This window comes from Ochotona princeps, chromosome 4 (assembly GCF_030435755.1).
Source record: "Ochotona princeps isolate mOchPri1 chromosome 4, mOchPri1.hap1, whole genome shotgun sequence".
Lineage (NCBI taxonomy): Eukaryota > Metazoa > Chordata > Mammalia > Lagomorpha > Ochotonidae > Ochotona > Ochotona princeps.
In genome coordinates, this window is record NC_080835.1 from 25,703,490 (window position 1) to 25,725,719 (window position 22,230).

At 43.9% G+C, this 22,230-nt stretch overlaps 1 protein-coding gene across 1 annotated transcript in view; it reads right to left on the minus strand.

The window, feature by feature from the left end:
• CAT (catalase) overlaps positions 1–20,749 on the minus strand; it is a 37,658-nt gene extending 16,909 nt beyond the window's left edge. The window contains exons 1-8 of the mRNA XM_004585411.3: positions 20,574–20,749; positions 10,844–11,015; positions 9,772–9,882; positions 8,414–8,544; positions 7,730–7,834; positions 6,142–6,267; positions 3,437–3,628; positions 2,848–3,000 (exon numbers count right to left, since the gene is read on the minus strand). Of these exons, the coding sequence (XP_004585468.1) occupies positions 2,848–3,000; positions 3,437–3,628; positions 6,142–6,267; positions 7,730–7,834; positions 8,414–8,544; positions 9,772–9,882; positions 10,844–11,015; positions 20,574–20,639 (1,056 nt within the window). The 5' untranslated portion in view covers positions 20,640–20,749. The remainder of the gene's footprint in view (positions 1–2,847; positions 3,001–3,436; positions 3,629–6,141; positions 6,268–7,729; positions 7,835–8,413; positions 8,545–9,771; positions 9,883–10,843; positions 11,016–20,573) is intronic.
• Between the last annotated feature and the right edge of the window lie 1,481 nt (positions 20,750–22,230).

Sequence of the window (22,230 nt, forward strand, 5' to 3'; positions counted from 1 at the left end):
AGGACTTTCAAATTATCCCTAATAAAAACTAATGAGCACCCTTGCCTGGCTGATGACATTTGATATAATAAAGGACAGTGTTTCTAGTTATGTTTTAGCAAGTTAACACATGCAAAAACTTAATCCAAAGAGGTTGAATGTTATGAAAGCTCTCTGAAGTGTATGCAGAGACAAAGAGGCAGATGGAGAGACAGAATCTCCCATTTATTGATTCACTGTCTCCTGGCTGGGTCAGGCCAAAGCCAGGAGACAAGAATTTCATATGTATCTCCCACATAGCTGACAGGAACAAAACACTTGGGCATCTACTCCCTAATGCATTAGCATGGAGTTAGATCAGAACCAGAACAGCTGGGTCTCAAACCAGTACCCATATGGAACGCCAGCACTATAGGCAATGGATTAACCTGCTATGTCTGCCACAACCCAGGCACCACTCCATGGTTTCAATAAATGTCCTATACATTGCTTTTCTTCTGTTGCAGGAATCTGTATTTGCCATGCGATCTTTTCCCTTGGGCCTAAGCTCTCTGTTCCAAACTTCAGTGTTCTGGTTGTTGATTCAGTGCTGCTGATTACTTCCAGGTCTCACCATGGACCCAGAGACCCATGACAGCTGGAATCCTTCCTCAACCTGTTCCCTCAGCTCTAGGGTTACTCAACTGGGCTCTGCCCATGCCAGCTGCACGCTGTGAGGAATCTCACTCGCCTCTCCATCATCCAGTTCTACTGCCTTCCAGCCATCACAGCAGGGAAGTGTCCAAGGCCACAGGTCCTGGCTCTGCTCCCCACCTCAATGCTGAGCCTCTGTAATCTACTTCACTTCTTTCTACTCTCAACCCCCACTTCATTCTCTTATTGATCATCCTGAGGAGTCATTCTACTTGACTTACACCAGACTACAATTCACAAAATGCAAAAAAAAAAAAAAAAAAACCACTTAATTCTACTCAAGTCTTTAATGTCCTCTCTGATATGTACTCAAATGAACCTGTCAAAACTCATTTTTTTATCCCCCAGGAAAGAGTGAGTATACCCAACATGGCTCACCTTTGTGCCTATACTCAAGAGACATTTTACCTTGGAAAATCAAAATCCTGCCCATGCTTTGAAACCCACCTCAAATGACATACCTTATCACTAAACCTTAGTCTTTGACCTCCTAAACGAAAAAATCCTACCTTCTGTCTCACCAACATCACCTCAGAGTGATGTTGCGTTTTTAGTATCTGTTATAGTACCCAGAATAATCTTTCATTTAAAATAGAAGATACTCAGTTTATATTACTTATATTAAACTAAAATGAGTAAAATTTTACTTTCTATAAGTCTTTGACATTCCCAATGTCATAGTGAAAAAGTCATTTTAAAGTGTTGGCACCATGGTATAGCTCATTAAACCACTGCCTACAGCACCCGACCCCATATGAGCACAGGTTCAAGTCCCAGCCACTCCATTTCCAATCTAGTTCCCTGATTATGTGCCTGGGAGGGAAGCATAAGATGGTCCAACTGTTTGGGAACTTATACACACGTAGGAGACCCAAAGGAGGCTCCAGGTTCCTGGCTTTGATCTGTCCAGCCTTGGCCACTGTGGCCATTTGCAGAGTAAACCAGTGGATAAAAACATCTCACTCTCTCTATGTAGTTCTGCCTTTCAAAAAAATAATAAAAAGTTACTATAAACTAAGAAACTTTAGAATCCTAACTAGCTTCCATGGTAGTGAAACACACTTATGTAACTAGAATCAGACACTTACGTAACAAGCAGACTTTAGCCCCTCTGTTCTGATCAAGTATAATCTTCAACTTTCATTGCATGGTCATAGTCCAAGAATACAAAAGACTGATTGGACAGCAATTATTAAGCCAATTATTTCTTCACTGGCTTCTAGTCCAAAGTGGAACAGTTACTCTTTGAACTCTTGAAAGCATATTAGAAAGTGACATAAACACATACTAAATGCCAACCAACATCAGCAAGACAAATGGTTGAATTAATCCACCGCCTTGTATTACAGTCACTGTAAATTGAATTCATAAAGGGGTAGGGTTAAAGAAAAAGGTCTAATGCATAAAAATCATTCCCAGGGCAAGCTTCATGATGCTAGTTAAACTGTCCCTTGTAAGGTTGGCATCCCATATAGGAACAGCTACCCCATTTCTGATCCAGCTCTTTGCTCACATGCGTAAGAAGGCAGAAGAACACAAATCAAAGGCTTGGGCCCAGGCTACCCACACAGCTCTGGATGGAGATCCAGGCTCCTTGCTTTAGGTTGATCTAGACCAGGCTATTGTAGCATTTGAGTATTAACCATCAGGTGGGGGAATCTCCCTTTCTCTTTCATATTCTCTTTCTCTCTCTTTCATCTCAAATAAATAAATAAAACCTTTAAAATATATATATATGATTCCCAGATCCCTTATTCAAAATGAAAAAAATCTAAGCATCACCACTGAATAGGAAATAAAGTTAGGGTGACAGAGATATTAAACTAAATTGACCACATTCCCTCTTATCATTTACAAGTTGAGGGAACTGGACTTTAATTCACAATACTCAAGCAGCTCTATTCATTCTTCTTTTTTTTTTTTAATTCAGAAACTAATGGCTGATGTCTTCACATAGGGGCCTTACTACAGAATTTGGTCTGTTATCGGTTTATTCAAGGAGCGTTTACCTAGGATATTTCACCCCAGCGAGTCCCGTAAGAAACTAAGTACCCAGATTTAAAGAATGCTCTAGTTCATTCCTCCTACAGGAATCATGCCACATTGTGAGATGTGTGTGTATGCACGCGTGCACATGTACACCTGAGTCAGAACATCTCAACCCATCAGGCTTACCTGAAGCATTTTGTCAGGGCTGGGTTCAATGCCAGGTGGCATGTTGCTTGGGTCAAAGGCCATTTGTTCAACCTCAGCAAAGTAATTAGTTGGATTCCGATTCAGGACCAATTTACCAACAGGGATAAGAGGGTAGTCCTTGTGAGGCCAAACCTGAAAATAATGACATAGTCACAATTATCAGACAAACAACTGAAGGAAATTAAAGCTGCCCACAAAATGTACAGCTTTCAAATATAATCAAACCAGGGAAATGATACTGTTTTTAATCCAATAGAAAATGATAAGAACTTATGGTTTGCACATTAGTTAAGTATTGCATAACAGTAAGTGGTAAATATTGAACTTTCCTGAGGCAAAGGCATATCAGCTTTTCAAAATTTGTTCCCTGCTAATAACAAGAAATAAGACCACCCAATAAGCTCGGTGACTTTTATCAAACACAAACATGAATGACGCTGGTGGTCATTCATTCATAGGCTAGGAAGCCCCAAAGTAACCCCTATTTACAGATCACTTCCCTACCATTATGAGTGCTAACCTGGATAATTCTTTAAAACAAAACAAAAACAAACAAAAACAAACTTACCTTGGTGAGATCAAATGGATTAAATGGAAACGTTTCCGCCTGATCAAATGTCATGACCTGGATGTAAAAAGTCCAGGAGGGGTAGTTGCCTTTGGCAATGGAATTGAAAAGATCCCGGATGCCATAGTCAGGATCCACCTGAGAAAGTCTTGCTGCTTCCTCAACAGGGATGTTTTTGATGCCCTGGTCAGTCTACAAAAGAAAAGAAAGAAGCTCAGATGGAAACTTATTGGCAAAATTGCCAAAGCTGAATCAGCAATCCATTGAAGCATTATAAGTACCAATACCCTGAAGCTGAACTGACACTACTGTCTACTGTTCACAGCTAATACTAATGAATTTATCAAAAAATCGTCCTTGGTTATACTGACCAGCCTAAATGTCACCACACATTTCATACCTAAAATTAGTCCTATCTTTCCCTTCATGCCTTTTTTAGCTTGAATAATTGTATTACTTAGGAATCAAAAATATTTTCAAAATAAGCAAAAGATTGAAAAGCTAAAGGATTCATTTTTAACATGGATTTTTTTATTCCCAGCTTATACCAGTTTAAATCAATTACTGAAATTAAACACAATTAGTATTCCTACCCTGTCTCTCTTTCTCTCATTCTCTCTCTCTCTCTTGCTCACCCGCTCTCTTAAGAAATCACAGTCATTGCCCCCTAGAGCTGAAAAGAACTTCAGGACTGCCAGCCCGTACCAGTCCTCGATAAACAGGCAATATTAGCATTCTGAAATCCCAAACAAGTCAGTAATACCCAAAGTAGTTACATCACTTTCACAAGTGCTCTTAATTATCAAACCATCATGCTCTTCCAGGGGCTGACCATGTGTTCCATATTCAAAGACAACCCCAGCAAGCCAAGTGTTATGGAAAGATTTCCTTAACAAAAAATCAGCTCTGGATGGCTGATCTTTTCTATATAAAAATCCCAACTCTCTCTGGTCAGCAGCAAGGGTTGCACTGTCACTTGTGGGCAAAAGTGAAGCTACCTTCAGGGTTAAAGAAGGGAGGTCAGCATCCCCAGACCATGAGAAAAGCTGACTTGGTGGATTGTGCAGGAACAGCTTTATAGTTTCCTTTTTTAACCCTACAGGTTTCCAAGAGAATGACCCAGAGTTCTGAAACAATGTAGATCTCAGGCTACTTCCGGACCATCTGTTGAACAGATCCCTAAGCAATCCCATCTTTCCAGGACTGTGGGCAGCTGGCAGTGTCCTCCCAATTTCACTGTGAAAGAACCGGTGGTCAGCGAGATTTGATCACATGCCCAAGGGCACAGTCATCCAGAAGAGTCAAGATTTGAGTTCAGGCTGGCCTAATAAAGCTACCAACCAGGATGGCTGTCCCAGATACCATCCATTTGTCTTGCTCCAAGTGACACTACATTGTTCCTTCTGGCAATTACAAACTGATGAGGCAGTGATTTCTGAGAATTATTCCTGGTTAAAGATTATCGATCTAAGTCATAAATATAAAGCAATGTGACAGTTCTTCCATTTAGCACACTCACATAAGTTGTTCAGACAAATTAAGTCAAAATGGGGGGAAAAACTCAGGTATTTCGATGTCATTAAAAGAGGACAGGGTTTGTGAGGATTTCACTTTCTTCTGTTGATCTCAGCAGCAGTACTTAGAATCCTACCTTCTCCAGCTTGGCCTCCCACTAGCCTCCCGGGGTTCTCAGGGAATATAACTCACCCCGTGAAATGTAATGCTATTGTTGTTCATTGCCATAAGTACCATGATTACACCAAGTGAGGGGCCCTTCACAACACTTTGGTTGATTAAAAGGTTCCTTTCATAAAACAATAAATAAATAAATAAATAAATAAATAAATAAATAAATAAATAAAACTATAAAGCTTCCCAAAAGTGATCTAATCTGACTTGATGAAAGCAAATGGCAAAATCATTATGACATGTTCCCTGAAAGTTGTGACTGACCTCTTGGTTGCTTTATTGACAATACAACCTTGATGCATGCTGAATAAAGAGATAGATGATAAAGCTGACATTGGAATGATGAGAGGTTGGTGCACGCCCCAGGATGCCTCTCCCCACCTAGGCCTCAGCAGACACTGATGCTCTGGGTGGTGATCCAGGGAAGGGACAGCCACGCCACCTTCATGTTATTTTTCTGCCTGCTGAGACCTGACTCCAAATTCCACCAAGAACTCTAGAAAAGCCAGGCTAACCCCTGTGGAAAATTCTTTATGCCTAGTCTAAAGGCCTGTATTATCTTCAACCTTCAAGCTCAAACCAAAAAGTTAGAACTTCCTGCTCCAGTAAGAAACAAATCTCAACAGTGCTTCTGCCAACACCAGAAACATTAACCAGGAGGCTAACTTGGACGGGTTTTGGGGGGTTTTTTTGCCCACACATCTATAGCCAAGTGTGAAAGAGAAGAAACCTGACACTGTTGACAGCAGCCATGGGCTTATACCTCTGGCCACATGCAAGAAGAGACCAGAGACTACACGCGTCTCCTCTAATCTGAGCAGCATGAATATAGCTTCTTGGGCAACAGGCTAACAAACTGCTCACATGCTGATCAGTTAGATCCAGCCTTCCCATCCTTGGGAGAAGGAGTAAAGGAAAGGCTGAAGAAAGTTTGACCTTGGCTCAATCCTTCCACAGGAATGAAGGTAGGTGCGTGGTAGGAGCATGGTACCCTCTGCCCCAAAGGCAATGTGTACCTTATAGTGGAATTTACAATAAACTGCCTCTCCGTTGGCATTGACCAGTTTGAAAGTATGCGACCCATATCCATTCATGTGCCGATGTCCATCCGGAATCCCTCGGTCACTGAACAAGAAAGAGACCTAGGGAACAAAACCATAAAGCCAAAAATTACTCCGTTTAAAATGAAATGCTCTAGGTTTTCTTTTTTAAAGATTTATTTATTTTTATTACAAAGTCAGATATACACAGAGGAGAGACAGAGAGAAACATCTTCCATCTGATGATTCACTCCCCAAGTGACCGCAACGGCCGGAGCTGCGCTGATCCATAGCCGGGAACATGGAGCCTCTTCCGGGTCTCCCACATGGATGCAGGGTCCCAAAGTCTCGGGCCATCCTCGACTGCTTTCCCAGGCTATAAGCAGGGAGCTGGATGGGAAGTGGAGCTGCCGGGATTAGAACCGGCACCCATACGGGATCCCGGGGCGTTCAAGGTGAGGACTTTAGCTGCTAGGCCACGCCGCCGGGCCCAATGCTCTAGGCTTTTAAGACAGTCCTAGAATTTCCAGAAAACCTCTTAGTAACAGAATATACTAGTCAATTTCCCACAGGAAGTGTTACAATTATTATTTCATTTATAAAAAATAATAAAAATAATTTTTTATGTTTGCTTTTTATTTATTTTCATCTAGCTGCAAGCCAACACAACTGAGAAACACAGAGAGAAAGAGGCAGTCACCTTTCAGGCAATGGTTTATTTCCCAAATGCCTGCAAAAGCAGGACTGGGCCAGGCCAAAGCAAGGAGCCTCTAACTCCACCCTGGTCTCCCACATGAGTGACAGGAACCCAAGACCATCATAGTCCACTGCCTTCTCAGCAGCACTGACAGAAAGCTGGGAAGCTGGGATGGAAGTGGAGTTCCTGGGGTTCACACGGGCACTCTAACATACACATCAGAAGTGGCGGCTTGGGCCCGGCGGTGTGCCCTAGCGGCTAAAGTCCTCGCCTTCAATGCCCCAGGATCCCATATGGGTGCCAGTTCTAGTCCCGGCAGCTCCACTTCCCATCCAGCTCCCTGCCTGTGGCCTGGGAAGGCAGTCGAGGACGGCCCAATGCTTTGGGACCCTGCACCCGTGTGGGAGACCTGGAAGAGGTTCCTGGTTCCCGGCTTCGGATTGGCGCGCACCGGCCCGTTGCGGCTCACTTGGGGAGTGAATCATCGGATGGAAGATCTTCCTCTCTGTCTCTCCTCCTCTCTGTATATCTGACTTTGTAATAAAAATAAAGAAGTGGCGGCTTACCCCACTGTACAACAACACACACCCCTCCATCCCTCATATTAGAGACTTTAATCCTTAACACACTCAAGGGGGAATCAATCAATGATGTCATCAACTGCCTATCATCATTAAGGCCTATCGATGGAGGAAGATTCACAAGATTGGTCACTGTGATATTCTTCGTGGTCTAAGAAAACTTAACAAAAAGAAAGTAAGAAGTCTAATAAAAATAGTCCAAACTAGAGAAATACAGGAGAACATACAATTAACAGTTCTACCTTAAGTGATATGATACAGTGAAAAAAAAGGGGGGGAGGCCCACCTGATGCAGAGACTCAGGGCGTAAGCTCCAGAAGTCCCAGACCATGTCTGGGTCCTTCAGGTGTGTTTGAGGATTCCTCTTTTGGCTATGGATAAAGGATGGAAACTGAAAGAAAAGGGAAAGAAAGAAACAATGCAAAAATTAAGTTCCAAGAACTCTTACATCACATGTAGCTAACTCTAAGGATTATGATTCTCAACAATACAATCCAGTTTCAACTGCTAAACTCTAAGATGACATTTACTCAACCTACACAACCAGAACCTAAAATACCTTAAAGTATTTCAAATGTACTCTAAGATACCGGATCTCTTTAAAGAAAACAGTGCACACATCACCTCTTCCAGGAAACACAAATGTCCTGCTGGCTCAGGGCCTGCAGAATTATCCTCTCCTTGTTTCAAGGACTAACCCCCTGTCATTACTAGCCTGCAATGTTCCGCACAGAAAACTGAACTCGTCCCACTAAGTCAACGAATTTTGACACACACACACACAAAAAGAAAAGTAATAGTAACTGCTATTATTTGCGCTTATAATGAGGTCTTCAATACAGTAAATCAAGTTCAAAAAGGCAATCCAGACACCTCAAATCCTCTTCTTTCTGCTTTTCCCCAGGCCACCCCTCACATGCCAACTTGCTTGATGTCAACTTGAGTCAACAAACACTTGTAAAATGCCTACCAGTAGCGCATCCCGGATGAAGAAAATGGGAGTGTTATTTCCCACAAGATCCCAGTTGCCATCTTCTGTGTAAAATTTCACTGCAAACCCACGAGGGTCACGGACTGTGTCAGCAGAGCCTGCTTCTCCAGCTAGGATATTGAAACAGGGAAATGACACATAAACCCCAGGACTTGGTACCCGAGCAGCCTAAGATCATAAAGAAGCATTGGGGAGCTGCTTTCCAACCTACTTCCTAGAAACAAATGGGGCATTTAAGTGCCTAGATTATTATTTCTACCACCCACCAGCTAATTTGACCCACAAATCACACAACAGAATTAATTGAGAGTAATAAGAGAGTATATGTAATAACAGTGGGAAAGATCACCCATTTAACATAATAAGTTGGCTTAAAGTAGTAATTAAAACTTAAAGCAAAATGAGGAGAATAACGGAAGACTAAGGCAATGAAGGAAATAAAGAAGTCATGAAACAATGAGTTAAAATATGGGTTCTGATTCTGAGTTTCATTTATTTTTACATTGCACAGTATTTTTTAAATGTGAAGACTGACACAAAATTAACGATGATCTGTGGTGTGCTGTGTTATGACAGATCTAGCAGGTCCTTACTGTCTGTGAAATGAGATCACTTAACCTCCCTGAAATGAAAATCCCATCTCACAAAATGACTCCCCCGAGTACAGGCAAAGCTGGTAAAGCAGCTGAACATGGTTGGCAGCTGTTACCATGGTTAATGAACAAGATGCCTTACTCTGCTTCCATTTGAGACAAAGATTCTGGGGAAATTTTCCCAAATCTCATAGAATTGTAGAGGTAGCCTCAGCATAAGGGTGATTTCCTAAGACTGCAACAAACAGAAACAGAAGTAACTCCCCACATGCCATCAAACATTTTCTACCTTTCCCAGGCCCAGCTTGGTAGCCTGGTGGCTAAAATCCTAGCCTTGCATACACCAGGATCCCATTTGAGCACTAGTTCATGTCCCAGCTGCTCCACTGCCCATCCAGCCCCCTGCTTGTGGCCTGGGAAAGCAGTTGAGGATGACCCAAAGTCTTGGGACCCTACACCTGCATGAGAGACCTGGAAGAGGCTCTTGGCTCCTGGGTTCAGATCAGCTCAGCTCTGGCCATTACGGTCACTTGGGGAGTGAGCCAGTGGATGGAAGATCTTCCTCTCTGTCTCGTCTCTCTGTAAATCTGAGTTTCTAATCTAATAAATGAATCTTAAAAAAAAAAACTTGCTCCAAAAACAAGGCATGCTTATTGCCTATTTTCTAGTGAGTTTGTCTTGAACACTTCCATATGGTGCAGACTGAATTCCACAATACTCTTCATGCTTAACAGACGGACTCACCGACAGTGGAGAACCGAACTGCAATGGGCGTCTTCTTCCCAATATGCTCGAACACTTTTGCCTTGCAGTATTTGGTAATGTCATGAGTGACCTCAAAGTAACCAAAGGCCCCTAGGAAAAAAGATGCAGCAATCTTCAGGGTGAGGTCATCAGTTACACCAGTCACTCAGAAGGCAGCCAGGGAACAAGAGAAACCAGGTTAGGGGAGCGTCCAGGGTTAGGAATATGCCCAAACACCGAGCAAGGAAGGTGAAATGCAAAGGCCACAAACCTGCAGCCAGGGGAGGCAACAAGAGGGCCTGGAAGGGTTGGTCATGGTTGATCCAAGGCCACAGCCTCAGAGAACCTTAGTGTACAAGTGGACCCAGGACAGAGGAAGGAAAAGAGCAGGGGAGAGAGGAAATGGACAAAGAACAGATTTCAACACTTAGCAAGCATGCCATGGGGCCAAACAACAACAGCAGGCCTATCACAGTCATGATGAAAAAAGACAGCAAGAGTTGGAGAAGGCAGGAAGGCTTCTTATCAGGCAGGAGATGTAGACAACACGAGTGAGTCCTAACTGAAACTCCAAAGGCTCGGAAAATTTGCTTCTCCAAGGGTTCTCTCCTATTGCGTTTTTAGCTTCGTTTTGAATACCCTCATCTTTTGTTTCCATTACAAAAATAAAAGTTTGACAGAAGTTTTGGATGGAAGGGAAGGGAAAAAATCACCAATATACAACAATGCATAACACAGCGACCTTCTGTTTTGCAGATCGTTACCGTATTTATCCACTGTGTGCACCAACGAAGCCCAGTTGTAATCCTGGTGTGTCTGTGTTTCTGTGTTTCGCTCCTTCTCAGAACTGCCTGATGGATGCTTACTATGTTTAAATAAGGTCTTTTAGACACAAAGACCAAGAAAACCACCATTGTTTACCACGACATCTACTACTGATGGGCGTCTTTTCCTTTCTCCCCAAAATGAGGATCTGGCACATCTATCAAAGGTCCCCCAACCCCTGGGGAAATGACATCTGCCCCAGGTGTTGGGAAGCAATCCTTTCACCACAAATGAACACGGCTCTCACCTGCTCCTTTGGCGTGCACCACTCTCTCTGGAATTCTCTCCCGGTCAAAGTGAGCCATTTCATCCGTGAAGACCACATCCTGGACGAGCAGAGGCCCGCGGGGCCCTGCCGTGATGAGGTTCAGTTTGTCTCCCACTGGGTTACCGGCTCCGGTGGTCAGGACATCGGGTTTCTACATGGGCACAGACGCAAAAAGAATGCCCAAGAGTCAGCACAAACCCCTAACTCGCAGGGACCTAAGGCACATGGTTTTGTCATTTTTATTCCTTCTGTCCTTTTTTTTTTTTTTAAACACTTAGCAAGTACACCATGATCTGAAATCTCCAGTTAGGTCTCAGAAACCCTAAGGAAATCTCAACACCAGTCTGCTAAGAACTTGCCCAGGACAGCAGAGAGACAGCTGAATAGTCTTCAGTTGACCAACACCAGGAGCCCCTCCCAAAGAGTCATCTCTGCTTATCACAGAATGTCCAAACTAACAGTGAGAAGATGGTCATCAGAGAAGCAAGGCTGGCTAAATACTTCGCTGAGAACTTGCCAACATGTTGCACTTGCTGTAAATGTGCGAGAGCGCATCCTGTACTTATGGTGCATTCACTTCTCTTAAACAACGTGCCAGGGTATTTGAAAAAGGTCATGGTAAATGGAATTTAAAAGGTCATGGTAAATGGAATTAAAGGGTAAGTTATTTTGATGCAAAAAAAATTGAAGATTCATGTACATAAGGGGTCTCCAAAAAGTTTATGAAAAAAACTATTACTAAAAAAACTATGCATGGGTTTAAAAATAAGTTTCTTTTTTAACTCCACTTCCCCATGAACTTCCTCAAATCTTCTCAAATGCCAGCTATTTGCAATGTATCAGTTCACAAATAAAGAGTTCATGTGAAAATAAACTGTTAGTAGTACGATGGATTATAGAAGTAAACTTCTAAAGCTGCTGTAAAGGTCTCTGAAACAGGACAGTTAACTTTGCTACAGTAAAGAATGTGCTTGAATCCATCCAATGTTTCAATTCCAATTACGTCAGAAGCCTCAAGGGGGGAGTCATGTTCCCTGAACCCCACCTGACCCTGGGCAGCTCCAGCTCTTGACTCCAGCTTCCTGCTAAAGCAACAATGGCTCAAGAAGTTGGGTTCCTGTCATCCATAAAGGAGAACCAGACTGAGCTCCCAGCTCCCAGCTTTGGCTCAACTCAACCAAGCTCCCAGCAATCACATTTGAAGACTAAGCCAGCAGATGAAGTATCCCCCTCCCCACCCCAGCCCTCTCTCTCTCCTTCCTTCCCTCACTAATTGCAAAATTAGTAAGACTCTCACACACTAGTAATTTCCCTGCTCACTGCAGTTTATTTCTTTCTTTTTTTTTTAAGATTTATTTTTATTTTTATTACAAAGTCAGATACACTGAAAGGAGGAGAGACAGAGAGGAAGTGGAGCTGCCAGGATTAGAACCAGCGGCCATATGGGATCAAGGCGAGGACCTTAGCCACTAGGCCACGCCGCCAAGCCCCACTGCAGTTTATTTCTTTCAAAATGGGAGGAGGCCACCCTGGGCCCAGGGAGAAACCATAGGTTGAACTATCAGCTCTATGAGCAACTTACTCACTATTTGTGCATCTCACTTATTCACCTGCAGAAGGTCAGAATAATCTTTCTCTCCCCAATCAGCACCTGAACTAAAAGAGCTAAACGAGACAAAATACAAGGCACACCCTAGGCACAGGCACAACCTGAGAGAAAGGAACGTGGGGCAGAGGCAGCAAAGCATTTTCGATTTTATTTTTCTAGGCGGCACGACAGGTATGTCTTCCTCCCAGAGACCTTCTCACCTCACCACCTGTATCCCACTGCCCATTCAGCAGCACCCCCGTCCCCAGCGCCAGAGAGTTCACAGGGCCAGTCAGCAGCTGCCACCCACCATACCCCTCTCTTTTGCAAATACACTGATTGCTAATACACAGGCTGCTGGGTAGTTTTACTACAAAGCAGAAGACAGAAACCCAATCACACAACTGCTCCTTTAGTTTAAAACTAAACCTATGGAATCACCCGGGAGTCTGCTTTAAACATCCTACTGTCTGGGTCATCCCCCTGGAGGGTGAGAGTAGGATGAGGACTCATCGAGCAGAACTTTTAGACAGACCAAATGAAATGAACAGCAAGAGTCAGAGCGAACAAAACTTGCTCACTCTTTAAATGCTCTTGTTATCACATAAACAAGGCACAAGATGAAGACTTGAAAACAAAGGGGGAACTCCATCAGAGGGGACACCAAGAAGTACAGGCCAAAGAGGGTTTAACGGGTCCTTGAGCCATTTACACACTTGTACCCCTGATGCAGGGAATGAGCTACCACCAAGACAGGGGTGAGAACACAACATGTGTCCCCTCCTGGGTGAGATGGTCAAGGGTAAAAACCCAGGGGAGATGATGTGGAATCCACTGGGTAAACGAGAAAGTGAAGGCAACACCGAAGCTGAGACAGCCTTGCCTGATGACACTGGATCGTGGGCTCTTACAGTGGCAAGGAGGGAACGATGCTGGTGCTGGCTCTCCTGCCCTGGCAAGGTGGGAGTCCCCACTCAACATCCCCTAGTTAAGGCGTGGAACCTGGGCTTTCCCTTACACGTGGCACAGCCAACATCTCTCTTTCATTCCCCACTCTAGCAGATCAAACATCCTAGTTTCTAGGGGATACACAACAGCGCAGGGCAGAAGGCAGGAGGCACTCCCTGAAAAGAATGTTTCTCCCTTTCGGGGGTGTTTGGGGCAACATGAAAAAGGAGGAAGTGATCTCAACTAAGACGGAGGACTTGCCACAGGAGGAGGAGCAGGATGTGGTATATTTGCTGAAATGAACCTAACACAGTAAGATTTACTAACCAAAATGGGAGACCCACACTGAGTTCTGGACACCTCAGTTCAGTCTGGCTCAGCCCTAGCTGTTGGCATTTAGGGTCTACCCAGCAGATGGTAGAGATAAATACACACATACACTCATCTAACTCTGGACATATACACATAAGAGGTGTATATGTATGCATATATACATCCCAAATAAAATGAAAAGAAATAAAACTTTACAAAAGGAACATGGGAAAGGTCGATGCAAAGGAGAGATGAGAACAGCTTCAACAATGCCAACACATGAGTGCTAATGCTGCCCGCTTTCGCCAATCAACACATTTCATTAAGACAAAGAGCAGTAAAAGTCAGCACTGTATACAAAAGGTACATTAAGCAACAGACAAGATGATTAATGTGGGCTCCTAATATCACTAGAAAATGTGGAAACCCCAAACTTCATGTAAGTCATTAAATCCTAAGTTCTGGATTCAGTCCCAAGTGCCTTGTTTTTCATCTGTGAAGCATCAAAGTGTCTCTCACACCACACTAATGGGGTTTCTCAGCCACAGAATAAATGAATTTGTAACACTGGAAAGTTGTTCTGAATACCCTCAAGATAAAAAACTCCTTTCTGAGCCCAGTGCCATAGCTCAGTTGGCTAATCCTCTCCTTATAAGCACCAGGATCCCATATAGGTGCCAGTTTGTGTCCCGGCTGCTCCACTCCCCATCCAGCTCCCTGCTTGTGGCCTGGGAAAACAGTAGAGGATGGCCCAAAGTCTTGGGACCCTGCACCTATGAGGGAAGCCCAGAGTAGGCTCCTCGCTCCTGGCTTCAGATCAGCTTAGCTTCGGCCACTGCAGCCTCTTGGGAGTCAACCAGTGGATGGAAGATCTTTCTGTCTCTCTTTCTCTCTGTAAATCTGCCTTTCTGATAAAAATAAATTTTAAAAAAATTTTAAAAATTGCTTTCTGCATGGTAAATTGGGACTTCAACACTAGAATGCACTTCTACAAGGCAACTTCAAAAGTGTGTGGGAAGTAGAATTAAAAGGTAAGTTTATTTTGGCACAAAATTTTTTGAAATCCACATTTTTTTTTCACAAGACACATTCCCTACAAACTTTTTGATGTTCCTTTGTGTATCTTGTTCACTGACTTCCTCTTGGTGAAGCCAATAGATATCTTTGTTCTAAGCCAATGAGTTGAACATTTTAAGCACAACAGGCCAAAATGATTTTTTGTTCTACTTTGTTCACTGCCTGAGTGTCCTCTATACACCACCTAAGAAATAACGAACTGCACAGAACATTTAACAAGACACTCACTAATAAGTAAGTCATTAAAAATATTTAACAACTTATCATGGGAAAAGTGAAATCAAACAGGGTAAAAAAAAAAAAAAAATAAATCCTCTCTCGATACAGAATACAAATGGCCGTTGTCCAGACTGAACAAAGTATAATGAAAGCCACATCAGCAGAATGCAAATTGCTGCTGGATCTGCAGTGCCTCCAGCCTGTCAGCCTAAGTAGCAGTGAGACAGACTCCCTATGGAATAATGCTTCTTACTTGGGAATAAGCTGGGGGAGCACGGCAATGCAGACCACGCATGCCACAGAAACTGGATTCAAAGGGGAAGAGCTGAAAGGAAATATTCAACTGCAAAATGAGGAAGATTACATAAGTTACCTTGAAACACTAATTCTTGGCCTCCGGGATTAATAACGAGGGTGATGAAGGATCAGTAACCAGGGTAGCACCAGACCCAGGCTGAACACTAACCAGGCAGTGACAGAATTACGTTCTATGTGAAGTTATAGAGGCCTTTGTGCAAAGTTGTGGTTCTAGCAAGAATCTTGTGATGGTTCTTTTTATTGAACATGCAAAAAGAAAGCACATCCAATCTCTTCCTGCAGAACCCCCAATGTTTTATTTTCATTATTATTATTAATTAGAACCTAACACATACAATTCCATTTTAATTCTGACAACATTCAGAAATCTTATCTAACATTTATGTACATAGCAAGTAGTAATAATTTCTCCAACAGTCCAGCAATGGTGTTTAACTATGGGAGCAAGGGAAACACAAGATAAGAGAAAATTATCAATGATTCCACTGGCCTCCCAGGGAAGTGTATTAATGAATAGTTTTAATCCAGAAAAAGAAAAAACACATGTTGCCTTCCACCAGGAAGACAGCAAGCATTAGAATCTAACACCACAGGGCTAGAACCCTGAGCCCGGACTAATTGAACACAGCTCCTCTCGTCGAAATGTGAAATGTTTGTTTTTCATGCAAGGTAATGTCCTATCACTCTGAATTATAGGAAAAAGTCACAATATTTGCTAATATTTTACTTTTCTTTTTGCTAAGTCACCTACTACACCAACATATCCAGCCATAAATGATCAAAACATTGCTACTGGTTTACAATAATTAATGAACATTTAAAATAATCAAAACCAAAAACTTCAAGATAACATTGAATAAAACCTGTTGCCCAAAAACTTTATCTCAAAATGGCCTGTAGTCTGGGGGCACTGAGACCTGGTCTAGTCCTTCAATCTTTCAAAAATACGAGGAATAAGAGGAAGAATTTAGGAAGACAGGCTGGAAAATAAAGGACCAACCCACAGATGTCACAGAATCCCCTTTGGATGAGAAGCTGCAGGCAGTAATCACCATGTTTACAAACTTTAAGAATAAAAAATTAGGAAAAGGTAAACAAAAGTGACTCTTGGCTCATTTCACATTTTGCAACCAGTCTCTTTGCTTGCTTTGGGGAAATAGCTAGGAAATAGCAAAGAAAGGTCAGTGCCTCCTCTCCGGTCTTTTCTGCTGCTACACGGTGACTCAGCATTTCCTCTGCTAGGTGCTCCCGTGAGGAATGAAACCAGGCGCTTAGGTTACTGGGTCACCCCTTCACCGTCCCAAATGCTGGCAGGTAACACTAACAGGGTTATGGCCAGGCAGTCCTAAATACGTACAGGAAAATAAGAAAATTCAGCAGACATGGAACTGCTTTTTTGAACAAATTGTTTTTTTCAAATTCATGCATATGTCTTTCACAATATGCATTACCCAGGATCTTTTCCCAGACCCCTTGTATATACAAATTTCAAAATGTTCTGCATTGAAATTAATTTTTTTTTTAAATTTCATTTTCCTGTAGACTTTGTACAGCAGCCTCCTACAGATCATCATGGGCATAAAGACAGGAGTAGACAGGTTAAGATCCAACCTCTCTCCCTGGGGATGTGGGAAGCATATGAAAAGACAAGGATTCTAATATCAAACTGTCTAGTTTCTTAAACACCCCAAGGGAAGAAGCCATGGCATTCCAGCAGCCAGCAACACAGTTCCCACCTACATTCCATCACAGGGACTGGGAATACCTGTACAGCCATCTTCCTCCAGCCAATGTGTTTTGAGAGAGAGAGAGAGATTTTTAAATGGATCCAAGTCATGCTTACAACTCCATTTGAGTCAATTCCCCTTATTAAAGTTTACAAAACTCCCAATTCAGCAACAAAACATAACCACAAGGAGAGACGCCCAACAAACTGCTTTCAAATTGCTGGTTCCGAAAGGGGATCCACCCAGCATAGCTTTCTGCTCTGGCTCTTAAGGGAGGAGATAAGAGTCCTGCCTCGGCTGCTCCAAAACTGGACATACTCATGGTCCAGAAGGAAGGACCAGAAAGCAGGATCCTGAATTAGAACTGCCACTTTGGAGAAAAGTGCTTAACAGGCAAGCAGACATAAAAAGCATTAATAATGTTTTCATCATTACTAATTAATAATTAATGGTTGTTTATTATTAATAGTTGTTGTTTGTTGCTAATTGAATTAATACTGCGTTCAATATTAGTAATGTTACTGCTACAATTTTCTAACCCAGAAAGTAAAAGAACATATTCTTCAAAAAGAGATGATATATTTTCACCCAGTATCATGGCACAAGAAAGCAAATGGACAGACTGTCCTCAAATGAGGGAAATGTGTTTTGGATAATTTAGTAGAATTGGTTTCCTAACACAGAAGTAGACCACATTTCCTGGTCTCCTTCACAGTTAAGTGCCTGCAACAGCATGCAAGCCAATGGAAGTTCAGGGACCCTGGCCCCTGAATCTCCCCCGGCCCCCATGCACTCCACCCTTCAGTGACTAGGCAGTGATGCCCAGGGCAACCTTGAGAGCTACATGTTGACAACACGCAGCTCCCTTCAGCCTGGAAGAACCAGAAGGAACAGATCATCCACCAAACCCTAGCCACTTCAGACCACCTGAGGCTATCATGCAAGAGAAACTTTTACGATGTTTACACCACTTGACATGTTGGGTCTCTTACAACAGCATTTAACCCACATGATTAACTAGAAAAGTGGGCTATGAATCATTAATTAGACAAAAAGTAATCCACTTTTGAAAAGAACAGATTTCCTAACAGGTGTCTCCGAGGAGCAGATAGCAAGGTTCAGGAAGCAGCGAGCGTGGATGCACTGTTTGTCACCCAGCCGTGCAAACGAAAGCCCCGGGGAGACACTACTTCACACCCCACCAGCAGGACCACCGTAAAGGACAGCACCAGGAGTAAGCAGCACCAGGAGAACGAACGCTCGCACCTGCTGCTGGAGGCGTAGCTCACAAAGCGTTTGCTTCCTTAGGCGCTTCCAAAAGAAAGAAAGCATTTGTCTATGAGAAGGCTCACCTAGGAATTTCCATAGCAGCTTTATTCACAATAGCCTAAACCCGGAGTTCCAGTTGTAGCTCCCAGGTGCCCAGCCACAAAATAAGCAAACGGTCGGTATCTTCATATCAGGAATTCTACTCAACAGTCAAAAGAACAATCTACCATCATGGGCAATGTGAATGAATCTTACAACTTTTCCCACTGAATAAAAACCTTCTACAAAAAAAAAAAAAGTTCATACATTAGGGGCTGAATAAAATTCAAAAGGGTTTTCTGGAGCAAGACCCCAGGGTTCAGAAGCAATCAGTTTCTGGGAGGGTTGTCATATTCTCTATAAGAGTTTAGGATTCACTGGTTTAGATACTTATTAATATTCATGGATTGGAATGTGTAATATCAGTACAGTTCATTGTCTTAAAATCCTAAGCAGGCATCAAACTCTTAATCTGCATGCTCAGAGTTGAAGGATAAACTAGACCAAGATCCTCAAATTACTCTGAAACAAATTGAAAAAAAAAAGGGTTGTTGAATGTATTATGAAAGAAATACATAAGAATCTAGACAAAAGGTGCATGGATACATCCTGCACCAATCTTTCAGATTTCCCAACAAAATTTTTCACAATAAATCCGTTAAGAATCATACAGGCTAGGTTGCACAAGCAAAACTTCAAGAGTCCTGCAATGCTGACTGTTTCAAAGAAATAAACAGTTTTCAGCTCCAACTGAGCACAAGAAGGCACCAATCTCACTGCCAGTCAGGGCCATGGACACAGGGCACTGAGATGCCACCAGCAAGCCACAGGCTTCTCCAGCTGCAGACACGCAGCTTCTCACTTGGGCAGCGCGGAAGGCACATCAACAGCATGGGGCTCAACCATCCCGCATGAGCTACTTACTCTCTCAAATCCGGAAGAGGCCAGTCAGCCCCAATCCAAAGGGGAAATAACATGGAAATCTCACTGTATTCGCTGTCTAGATTTTTTCCTCACTAAGGCATTCCGGAAGACCTCCGTGCCAGCCAGAATACAGCAGCACCTGTGTGTGCAACCAGTGGTGGCCCCAAGAAGCTGTATTGTAATCCTGGTCCTGTAACTAACCAGAAACAAGTTCCCAGTTGACTCTAGCTCTCCCGGGTTAAAACGCATGGAAAACTGAACTTTCCTGCTGGCCTACAACAAAAGCCAAGACCCAGAGGAGGGTGCGCAGGCCCTGCCTTCTCTCCACGAATAGGACTGTCCTGTGAATCTTGGCATTAACGTCCACACTGGGCAACAGCAGCACGGGTTCTCTCTCTGCCATTAACCAGCAGCCGTAGTTCCTGACTAGCCCCTGTGACCTCCAGACCAAGTAGCCAGAAGCTTGCCCAGATGTGGCCTCATCTAATCCAGCTTCCTCCACGCCCGGGGGCCTCTGCGCTCCTGGGCGCCCGACTACCACCACCCCTGAGCAGCAACCTGCTGCTCCTTCAAAGCGCTGATCAGATGCAACCAGCCGCTGCCTCGTCTCGGGGACTAGAATCGGAACTTCTGCTGGGCGTTGTTCTGACCTCACTGGAATTCCTAGGCTTTGGCCCAAGGCTGTTGCCTGGCACACGCAGACACTTGCAGAATACGGCAAAGAAGCGCACCAAAGACCCTCCAACGTCACTCCAAGCTCTAAAAAGCAAAACTTGATGTTTCCCGTGCAAACAAAACGATGACTACGAAAATGGTTTTATTATTCGTTGAATGCTGTGTGAGCTCCTTTTGAGTGACCGCGATCTGTGCTGGGGGTATCAGGTAAGACACGGCCCCCAGTCCCCCGTGGGTACCCCCCATGTCACGAAAGCCGGTAGAGCCTGGGTGGCCAAGTCAACGCTAGAGCCTGCCCCAGCTGCAGCTCGTTGTCTCTTTCCCCAAGCGCTTTCCTTCTGCCTTCAAGCTGTGACCTCTGTCCCGGCTGGCAAACGTGCAGAATTCGGGGTCCAGGCACCCGTGCCCAGTTCCCGACGGTAAAGCCCGCAGGCCCCGCTGTCCGCCCCCCTCGGAACGCGGTCCCTCCCCACCCTCAGTGCCGGTGTAACCGTCCGTCCACACCCGGAGTCCCCCCGCCGCCGCCGGGAGTGGTACGGCCCCCAGCGCGGGCGCGGCGCGGCGAGCCGGGCAGCTCCTGGCCGACGGGCCGCTGGGCGAGCACTGCCGGTACCTGCGCGGCCCGCTGCTCCTTCCACTGCTTCATCTGGTCGCTGGCAGGATCCCGGCCGTCCGCCATGGTGTCACGCTGGAGTTGCTAACGTTACAAGCGGCTGCGGTTCTCGAGTCTCCAGTCCTCAGTAGACGACGGCGTCGGCTGCCCCGAGGTTCTAGTAGGTGACTTCTTCAGGCCCCGCCAGTCGGCACCGCCCCCTCCGGCCGCCGCCTCCTGATTGGACAGGTGAGTGCCAGGCAGAACGGGATTGGTGGAGGCAGCCAAGGAGGCGGGACCCGAGGCTGGGGTTGAGCGTGAACTGCAAGCGGGGAGGGGGTCACAGAGAACCTCCTACACCTGCTGTCCCCGCTTCTAAAAAGTAAGAATTCTTGGGCTAACCCTTTGTGCAAAATCAAGCTTTTTTATTCTCTAATAGCAGCATTGTTGGCAACTGAAAGATAGATGTTTTTTCTTTTTCTCGTTTCCTTTATTCAAGGATAGTCATTTACCGGACTGTTATACTGGTTACTCAAGATTAAAAAAAACACTTTGAAACTTTATCTCAGTATAAATGAATGTTGATTGCTCCTTTCACCAAGGATGTGCGACCTACAAGGATAAGCGTATGAGTGGATAATTATCCTCATCTGTGGTCCCCAGGGCTAAATTGGTTTCTTTTTTCACGGCAATAAAATGTTTCCCCAGATTTTACTCCCAGGAGAGTAAAAACTTGGAAAATGCTTGTGTCTTCCATAAGCCTGTTAAAGTGTGGAAGATTAGACTGCCATTATAATAGAATGGACCAAATTTCTTGGATGATTTTTAAACACACCTTGACGTATTATGTATATAAATATTTCATCATCTTAAAATTAGAAGTTCTTGGCTTTGGGGTTTTATTTGTTTCTTTATTTTCCAGTAGAGCTATATATAATGGGTTATATGATTGTGGAAATTTTACGTGTTTTTCGTGATTTTACAAAAGTGGCAAAAATATCTTATTCAAAAAGGCTTACTATGAGCCAGACATTTGGCAAGATTAGGATAAGCTTCCCATATAGAAGTACTTGGGTTCAAGTTCAGCTCTGCTTCAAATTCTAGCTTCTGGCTAATGTGCACCCTGGGAGGCCTCGGCGGAAGGCTCAAGCCAGTCCAACAGGCGATCTCTAAGGAGTTCCCAGCCCAGCCCAGCCTGGCTGTCACAGGCATTTGGGAACTGATCCAACCGGTAGAAGAGCTCTCTCCCTTTCTGTCTCTCTGCTTCTCAAATAAATAAAAATAAACAAGATCTTAAAAAGGAGATGGAACAATTTCTAAAAATTTATTTTTACAAAGATTAACCTATGCTGTGTTAAGGAAAACAGCCCACAAACTGTCTTATGTATTCTTCACATGTTGCACTTTTTAAAAGATTTATTTATTTATTTGAAAGACGAAGTGACAGAGGAAAACACACACGGAAAGAGGGAGAGAGATTTCCCACGTACTGACTGAGTCCCCTGATAACCCCCCAGGCTGAAGTCAGGGCCTAGGAACTCCATCCTGGTCTCCCATTGGGATGGCAAGAACTCTGTTGCTTCCCAGGTACTTCACCAAGGAGCTGGGTCAGAAATGGAGTGGCTGGGATTCAACCAGTATTCCAGTATGGGGTGGAGGCCTCCCATTCAGCAGACTA